We start from the raw sequence: 10096 nt of genomic DNA, 5'->3' as shown, positions 1-10096 counted from the left end.
CTGGGACAGGCAGAAGATAATGGACCATCGCGAAAGCGTGACTCACGTGAGCGCACAAAAATGTCGCTGGAGCTGAAAAACGCCAAGGCTATAAAATGTCAAAACAAAACAATCAAAAAGAAATCCCACCTCTCGCCAAACCAACTCTCACCTCCCGGCTAAGGCGCCAACGGCAGGAACCCTTCCGATTCATCTAGTGGAAAAAAGTTCGGGTTTACTCCGCTCTTCCATTCGGCTGGAAGCGCGGCTATTGGTCGAATCTGATTATCCAAGGGGGCTCAATTATGCCACAGAATGGAGAAAGCGAGACAAGCGCTCACAAGAATTAATATCATTCTCTGCCGTACTCTACATCTGGCGCTGCTGCTGCTCCACAGGCCTTTTTAACACAACACTGGCCTCCTAAAAGTTTGATTTGCCTGCCTAATTTGAATAGCCAAATTTAAATGCCATTACTTATCAATGGAGACCTTTTAACTCTTCGATGACAGCCCACACGCGTGTATGGTAGGCGAAATATTCAGTGCAACCAAGAGTACCTTTTTGTTTGTTTTCGCCGTTTCTTCTGTGAAACAACGTGTTGTTTACCAAAGTGCTGGCGCCGGCAGCCGTGCAACTGAACTTTATGATGGACCTGAGCACGGCTTACCGCTACAATGCAAGCATGATGGAATATTATTCATGTAAGCGTAAGTAGATGCTCCTGCATGCTATGTGTGTGCTGTGTACGCGCGTGCGTTTTTGCGTGGATCAGTGACTACGCAATAAACCGTGACCGGCTGTTTTCCCACTTACCTCTTTTCTATTGTCTCTCGCTCTGGAGAATTTATTTCATTTAATATGTCCACTCTTCTGCTGCAGGCAGCCCACCCACATTCGATATCGCTGGCGTTACCTGGAGGAATTGGCTTCTTTTTTGTTTGGTAGAACTATATTTGAAACAATACTTTCGCAGAAACTTCCTCTGCAACTGAACATTCATGTCAGACAGAATATTAAAAAAAAACTTGAAGTAAAATTAACTAGTTCCTTTTCTTTTTTTTTTTTTTAAATGATTGAATAGTTTTTTTTTTTTTTCGTGATTTCTTTTATGCATGAATGTTTATCTTTTAAAGAATATATTTTAGCTTTTATTGATGGCATTAGTCATTTACAGTCAAGCATTCTAAGTCATTTTTACAGTCATCATTCTGAGAGACATTTTATATAGCACGAGATTTGTATTTGACATTAAATAATTCCGACTACTAATTTTCACTCATAAAAGTTTTACTATAATCATGCTGAAAGTCATTTGCCAGATGCAGTTTTTGGATTTACATTCATTCAATGTCTTACATTATTAAAAAAAAAGTATAATTGAACCTTTTTTTAAATAAAATAAGCTCATTTTTATGATTTCATTCATACTTGAATGTTTATCTTTTAACGAATATATTTCGACTTTTATTGATGACATTAGTCATTCACAGTGATGTGTTCTAAGTCATTTTTGCAATCGTCATTCTGGGAGATATTATATAAAGCACGAGATTTGCATTTGACATTAAATAATTCCGATTGCCTATCTTTGCTTATATAAGTTTTACAGTAATCATGTTGAAAGTAATTCTCCAAATGCAGTTTTTGGATTTACATTCATTCAATATCTTACATTATTTTACAAGCTTTTTATTCTGAAACAAAATTAGCTAGTTCCTTAAAAAACATAATTGAACCTTTCCTTTTTTATCAAGTTTGTTTCCACGATCTCATTCATATTTCAGTGTTTATCTTTTATCGAATATATTTCAACTTTTATTGATAACATTAGTCATTTACAGATGTAAGATAATTTTGCAATCATCTTTTTGAGAAAAATTTTACAAATCTCAGGATTTGTATTTAAAATTTAAAGAATTCCTATAACCTATTTTTGCTCATAAAAGTTTTATAATAATCCTGTTGAAAGCAATTCTCCAATTACAACTTTTGGATTTGTATACATCATCAATACTTTAAACTTTTGGATTTACATTCATTCAGAATCTTAGATTATTTTACTAACATTTTATCCCTCATAAAATGAAATATCTAAACAGACAAATACTGTTCATTTGGAACATCTAAATGCTGTATAATTTAAAGAGTTATTTTATAAATTAGAAGAAAAAATAAGAAAAATTGCATAAATTCAAAATTTGCAAAAGTAAAGACTTAAAAACTGCTGTACTTACCCGTTTGTAAGTTCAATTCTTTTCAATTTTTCTTCATTATATTCTGAAACGTAAATTTTAAAGCTTGCATTGTTTTTACTTGTTAATCACTAAGAAAATAGTTTATAGGTTGAAATAATTCGTTTAAAAGAAAGCAGCCACAATTATATTATATTTTAGCTGGTATTTGCTACCTTATGAAATATTATTTTAAACCGTCTTACCGTTTATAACTATATTTCGGTTGTGAAAAGAAGCTAAAAAAACCATCTGATAGAGACAATACCAATAATTTTAACACAAATTTGTACTAAATTAAAAAAGAATTATGTAATTCTTTACTGAAAATCAGGATTTTGATTGAGTAGTTGTGATACATAATGTAACGAATTAAACTCGTAAATAAACATGTTGATAATGAGACGTTTCTTAAAAGAAAAATACCTTTTCAATGTGCTTATATTGTGTATCATATATACTTTTCTTTTTTTCTTGAAAACTATCTATCTATGAGAATCTTTTTTTTTTTTTTTTTTTTTTTTTTTTTGAAAACTTTCCTGTGCCATTTGAAAATTAATAGTATTTTCAAATATTACAGCTTGAAAATATTAGTTATAACGTACTAATGCATCAAATTATAGCAGCAATTCATTGATAAGAGAAATTCTCCTAATTATTTTATCCTGATAGTATATAAAAAAATACTATTCTCATGATAATTACAAAATATATTAGATAATAATAGGTACAATTGAAAGATTGTATTTATTGTCCGATTGTATATTTTTGTTCGAATATATTTTAAAAGAAATGTTAAAGCTCTATTTATTTATTTATTTTAGTTCCCATGTTTTTCTTATAGAGAATGATGTTCGTTTAATGCTATCTTAAATTTCTTGTCAGAAAAACTCAAAAGATGTTGTTTATTTTATGAAAAAAATAATCTATATCCAATTTCATCACTTGATTTTAAATTGTGGCAATGGCAAAAAAACTTTTAATGATATTCAATTCTAAGAAATTAGAAAAAATTTAAACAATTTAAATCTTATAAATAATGTCATTTTAATATATTTTATTAGTTATTTTGCCTCCTGTTTTTTTAGTTTATTTAATTAATCGTAATGTCATTTTCCATTTCTTAATATTTGTATTTAATTTATAGATGTGTATTAGAAAAAGAAAATATTGTTATAGAAAATAGCTTATCGTTTTGTGTAATTTAAAAGCGATTTCTATTTTTCTTGTTAAAAGTCTCATAAAGCAGTTTATATTCAAAATTATAAAACCTTTATCATTATAAAAATTAATGAAAACAGCGTGTCAGTTTTAATTGCATACAAGTAATTTATTATGATAAACAAGTTTGATTTATCTTCAATATAATATTTATAATCTAAAAAGACCGTTCATTTTTTCTTCACATATTACATTAAATCGTTTCGTTTTGAAAATGAAATCTAAATGTTGTTTTAAACACAAACCACAGAAACTTTTATCCACGTTATTTTTTATTTAATACATAATTTTTTTGTGAAATGATTTTATTCCATAGTTTTTTTTATTTTATTTACATATAGATATTTTACGAATAGATACTTTGCTTTTTACTCGTTTTAATAGAAGTAGATCTTTAATTAGAAAAAAAACATTTTGTTGATGATCCTAAAATTTTTGAAACACTACTACTTGAAATATTTATATCACAATCGATATTATTTTAAAGTCATTTTAAGTTAGTTAATATTGATCTCCGTTACTTTCTTCTAAAATTGCTTGTCGGGAAATAAAAGAAATGAAGAATGTTTCAGAAGTAGTGATATTACATTTCCTCGCTTGTATTATGTAAAACTGAATTTGAGAAAATTATACTTTAATCTGGTGTTATTAAAAAAAATTAATATTTGAAATTTCAAAATGTAGGGATTACATATGTCTAGTAATGTGTACTGCTTTTCCTAAAATGTTTTTGCAAAAACTATTCATAAATATCTAAAATTAATATTCTGTGCTAAAATATATAAATTTTAGGTAAACATATATACATATATGTAAATTATAAGAAAAATTAAGAAGGATATTAAAATTTGTGTTTATTTTTGTTGTTATATATTTTAAAAATAAATATAAAAACATCATGTATTTTAAATTTAAACATATCTGAATACAAACATATTCTTTATATGTAAATAGTAAAAGGCACAAATTTCAACAATTAATTAGTTTCTTTTACTGTTAAATTGCTTTTTTCAAAACAAATTTTCTATGTTTAATGAGGTCAGTAAAAAAACAAAAAAAAAAACTACGAAATAACAATTGTCTTTTGTCATATTTAAATTTTTTTGACTCATTGTAATGGTTTATGTTGAAATAAAATGTGTTCCATGTTTAAACACCAACTTAAATTTTTATTTTCAAAGATCAAGCGGAAATAATTTCTTTCTATTAATTACAATTAAACACCAATTTAGCAGTCAAGTAAAACTACATATAATTATGTCTTCACACCGAAACACAAATGTTTTGGTATTCTAATTCTCTAAGTAAGCATGTAATGAATCATTATATATTTCGTTCACGTGCCCCTGTGGTAATTCTTTCTCCTAATGACGCATACTTTCACATAAATATATAAGCCTAATTTCGCAGATGATATTTTTTTACTATCTTGCCTTGCTTTAAGTAATTGTGATACAAATTCCATTAAAGCGATGCCAGATTTTTTTTCTTTAAAGTAAAATTCATTGGAAATTTTTCATGATTGATTATTCTCTTATATATAAATATATACTATTTGAAAAATTTCCATACATTGATGACTACTTGATGCTTTGTGAATGTTTTCTTACTTATTCAAAATGTGGCAATTAAACTATTTTTACAATAATAAAATGATGAAAACTTGTAGAAATGCAGCATTTAAAGAAATCTGAACCAATGTTCGCTTTTTCCTTATATTTACATTTTTCTAATGATTTATATTTTCCTTATCTTTGGAATTTTTAGGAAATTTTTATCAAATAATAAATATTTAATAAAATAGATTAATGTTAGCGAAGGTCTTCTTTAAATAACGTAAATCTCTTTTATTTTAATTTAAAACATATTATCTTTTTTATAGTACAGCTTGTGTTAAATATTCTGCCAATCTTGCAATAAAATGTAAATAATTATAGTTTCTAATGAAATCCAAAATATTGTATTTAGAATTAAGAAATATTTTTTTAGCAATTTTTACTTCGAGTTTCTATTTTCTGAGAATGAATTTTTGAACAAAAATGAATGCATAACGAAAGTTTGTGAAAAGTAATAGAATGCATATTTGTAATTTTTCTAGTAGCAATAAACCATTGTTAAATATTGCAAATTAACTATATTTTATTTCTTTTCTATAAGTTAGTAAATAATATTCTATACTAGTGATTCGGAATGCAGGTTTCATTTATAATTTAGATAAACTAAGGCATGGAGATTTTTTTTAAAAAAATAGATATTTAGATAAATAGATATTTTATTTGAAAATAATTTAATAAATTTGTGTTGGAACCAACCAAAAATTACTATTTTTTTTATAAATTATATTTAAACAATACAGGCTATATAATTTAACAGGAGGCCAAACACTTTGATATTATATAAAGAATACTATGTAAAGAATTATTATATAAAGAATAAATAATTAGATGCTAGACATTACACATAACTTCGCCAAAGAGTGAAAAAAATTTTTAAATAATGCAACATTTCAAGCTTTCATGACATAAATTCTCTCTTAAATATCAAATTATTGCTCAGAAAAGTGATTATAATTATCATAGATGTAAAATTTTATGATAGAGTTTATTCTAATTTCAGTGTGAAAGATGTGCCAGAGCTTGTAATTGTAAATTAGGGCAAAATATATATGAACTTTAAAATCGAAATATTTACGTAATCCACAAACAATTATGCCACAGTCAATTATTTATCCTTAGTGATTACATGTTCAATATGTTTCATGAATGTTTTAATAGTGTTGATTCAACACTTCCTTAAATTCATGAAAAATTTGAAAATGTATATTTCAGTATTGAAAGAGTAAGATTTTATTTTCCCATTTGCATAGCATTCTCCCAATTTTATCTTTATGGGAACGCTTTTTGCTTCCATGTTATATTTAAATATTTGAAAATATAATTTTTTTTTATTAAAATTTATAAATCAGAAATTTTCGCCTATTATAATATAAAAATATATAAATATTAATAATGTATGTAATGCATACATAATTAAAGAACTTTGTTTCGCTTCCCTAGAATTTTTTAAAAACCTAAAGTTATAGTTTTGTTGCAAAATTTTCATGTTGTTATTTCTCCTCACTTGAAAATTTGAGAAAATGCCTCCATCGGAATCATAAATTTTGTTTAAAATCTAATTTAATCAAAATATTTTGAAAAAATTTGAAACAATTACCGTTGTTATTAGTTTTTTAGGAAGTTATTTATCATTCGATTGTTGTACTTTGATTCTCTTTAAGTAAAGTAATTTTATAGAACAGAATGTAATTTAGAATTTTCCGCATATAATTCACTATTGTTTGAAATTTACGTACCTCTTTTTGGAAAGCAATACATGATAATATTATTGATAAGTTCGAGTTAAAAATAAAGATATCTAATGATATGAGCTGTATTAGAGTAATTCGAAACGAAATATTTAATTTAAAAACATTAAGACAACAAATTTATAAAATAAACATTAAGTCACCAAATTATCTTATAAATTTATAAGAATTTATACAAATTTATATTATTTTATAATTTTCTAAATTTGCATTAAAATACTTATATGTTTGCAAAATAAATGCAAAAAATAATATGTATTTAATTAAAGCAAACCTTGATATAAATTGCTGTATATCCATGTTAATTACCTTATTATTACAGAATTGAATTTTACTTCTATGAATGTTAAGTATGAAATCTTACATTAAATGTATTAATCGGCAAATGTTAAGCCGGTAACAATTGCTTGCATATAAATAATGGAATTCTAGATTTTATTTGATTTTTTTCCTTTTAGATTTTGATAAGTCGCATTTAAGCCACATCCGTCTCTCTCTTATATGTATATACTAGTCACCTTTGACGAACAGCTGTTTCGCACAGGATATTTGTTATATTTAATTTCAATTGCATTGTTTATATACAGCTTCATGTCCATGATATTGTCACATTATCAAATATGGTGGCCGTGTTATTTTAATTACCTTTTATATCCTCTGCTTATCAGCTGCAAGAATCTTTCTAATGGGACCAAACCTATAAGATCACAGTACTATTAAAAATGTAAATGTCTGATTCATTTATCCTCCAAATTTCGCGGTATAATAATTTCACTTTTGCATTCATATTGTAAGCTACACATATATTAAAAAGAATCATTCTTCTTTAGTTTTCAACAATTGTAGAAAATCATGCTATTAAATATATATAATTAAATAATGAAAACGGTTGAATTTCTGAGCAACAATGTAAATTATGAGCGTAAATTTTTAAATTTATTTAGGCATATATCGGAAAAAATACGTTTTTAGGAATATTTTTTAAGCAAACTTCCACAAAACTCATGAAAAATTAACTTAATTATTAGATTGAAATAATTAAAAATATTTTTTTAAAGAGTTAAGCAGTATAAAATTCATTTTTTTGCAATAATATTAACAGAAATTATCACAAGGGAAGCGCAAAACTTTGGGTTAATTTCTAATTAATTAAAATTCTAATTAGTTTTTAAAAATGCTTAGAAGTGATATTCCCATCATCAGAGATATAAATGTAACACATTTGGTAGTTGTAGGTCAAACAGTCTAATCTATACTCCCAAAGACACATATACAATCATCTTTATTATTAGTAGCGATAATTAACCAATTAATTTAAAATTAGAGAAGATATAATGCTTTGTTTCAAATTTTATTATACTCAACAACATATGCGATTACCTTTTATATAGTCTCTATCTACTAAGTATAAAAGAAGTCGTGTGCGTCTCACTACATATGTGCATGGCGTGAGTTGAGGCTTTATAGACCAGACCGTTTGACCTAGATTTATCGTATATACTTTGGACAGTGGAAATGTGCAGCTTCGGATCTTTTTGAAATTTTAATTAGAATTTAATCAAGTAAAATTAAGCTTCATTTTGGGGCTTTTTCGGGATAATTTCTGATGATATTTCTCTACAAAACTGACTTTTTCATTCTATTTTAAAGGTTAAGAAATTAGTTTTTCATTGATACTTACCTTTTAGAGATATTTTTCAGTACATTTTGCAACAGTATTTTTACATATCGTTGTGAATGAAGTCCAAATCGTTTTCATTGCTTCATCAAATATTAAATCAAGCAGTTTTTCCCATTGTTGCAAACTGAAAAAGAAGATTGCTGTATTTACTATCTACATAGTTTATATAAGGACTACGAAATTGAAGTTATGGTATCGCAAAAATTAAAAAATAGATGAACTGGACCTTCCACTTTTAATAACACAATGACATCGTGAGACTTGATTCTATTAAGATAATCCAAATATATATAATGGACAAAGCGAGTGTAAGAGAGTCTGACACAATTTGATTTTTTAAAATATGTTTTCTAGGAATGAACATTAAGCAATAATTTATTTATTAAATTGAAATTAAGCATCGTCAATGTTCCCAGTGAACCAGCTAGTCTCCAAAGGCGGCTAGTGACTAATATAGAAGAATCAATATCGTCATGTCAAATCACAATATTATTCTCACATAATTGCATTAGAATAATTTATTACGCTTCCACCTAATTTCTTTATCAGGCCTAATTGCATGGAAATTTTTTTAAAGCCGAATATTCATTCGGACTTATGTGTAACAGGAAGGAAAAAAAAAGAAGTTGGAAATAATATTTATTTTATTTATTTTCTCAGAGTTACATCTCTGCATCAATTGTATAGAAAGTTAGTTGGTTCTATTCAATTTCTCATTGTCTGGCCATCTTCAGCCGAAGGGGGGGTTGAGGAATGGAGAGAATGCTGAAATCAGATTATACACTTTCCGTTCGAAAAGATACCTATCTTTTTGTACTTTTCATTGTACGCGAGAAAGGGAAAAGAGAAGAGTACAGAAGACTGTACGCAGACGGACGAAGATAAAAGGCGCGAGATTTTTCTTCCATGTTTCGTTTTTTCCCCCTTCTTTCTTCTCTCCCCCCCTTCCGATTTCTTCTTTTTCTCTCCTTCTTGTTCACAAGAAATTAAATTTCATTTGCAAAGATGCATTCTTTTCCAACGCGCTTTTTTTTCTTCTTTTTTGCCTTTCCCTTGCTTATTATTTTTATTACGACCAGCACAGATTTTCAGAAGAAAAGTGGTTTCTTGATTCTGTAATTGTCTTAGTTTTAATGGTGAATTCATGATCAGAAGATTATTATGCGTCATCATGTAAATATGAATGTGGTATGCATTATATTCATAATTTATAAAACATTTACATTTTAGTGTCATATCAAACCATTTTATTGATATAAAGCTGTTCAAAGAAATATATTGAAATTCAGAATAAGACATATATCTGATAATAAAAAAAGGCATAATTATTTATAAATCTATTTTCGTCTTTTTTAATTCTAATATTTTAATCTGTAGTACTAATAGTTCAGAAAAAAAATACTGTATAGAGATTGAAATTCAACTTTCTGAATCTTTGTTAATTAAACAAAACCCTCTGCTCACCGAAATTGGGATTTCTTATTCTTTTGAGCAACAGAAACTCCCCAACTGCAAAATGAGCTATGTAGTAGTTGTGTATCTTATAAAATAAAATTCCACTATATCATTTTTGTAGTAATATAATTAATTCTATTTAGTAGCAAAAGACTAAAAATT

At 26.7% G+C, this 10096-nt stretch overlaps 1 protein-coding gene across 4 annotated transcripts in view; it reads left to right on the top strand.

Annotated features, from left to right (window-relative positions):
* Window positions 1-245: 245 nt before the first annotated feature.
* LOC129968090 (paired box protein Pax-5-like) overlaps window positions 246-10096 on the top strand; it is a 157034-nt gene continuing 147183 nt past the window's right edge. For 3 of the 4 annotated variants that reach the window (XM_056081942.1, XM_056081938.1, XM_056081936.1), the window contains exon 1: window positions 246-689. In XM_056081942.1, the coding sequence (XP_055937917.1) occupies window positions 626-689 (64 nt within the window). In that variant the 5' untranslated portion in view covers window positions 246-625. The remainder of the gene's footprint in view (window positions 690-10096) is intronic. The other variant, XM_056081937.1, reaches the window with a different exon arrangement.

The sequence above is a fragment of the Argiope bruennichi genome, chromosome 1 (assembly GCF_947563725.1).
Source record: "Argiope bruennichi chromosome 1, qqArgBrue1.1, whole genome shotgun sequence".
Lineage (NCBI taxonomy): Eukaryota > Metazoa > Arthropoda > Arachnida > Araneae > Araneidae > Argiope > Argiope bruennichi.
Note: the sequence above shows the minus strand (reverse complement) of the source record. Positions and strands in the feature narration are given on the sequence as shown.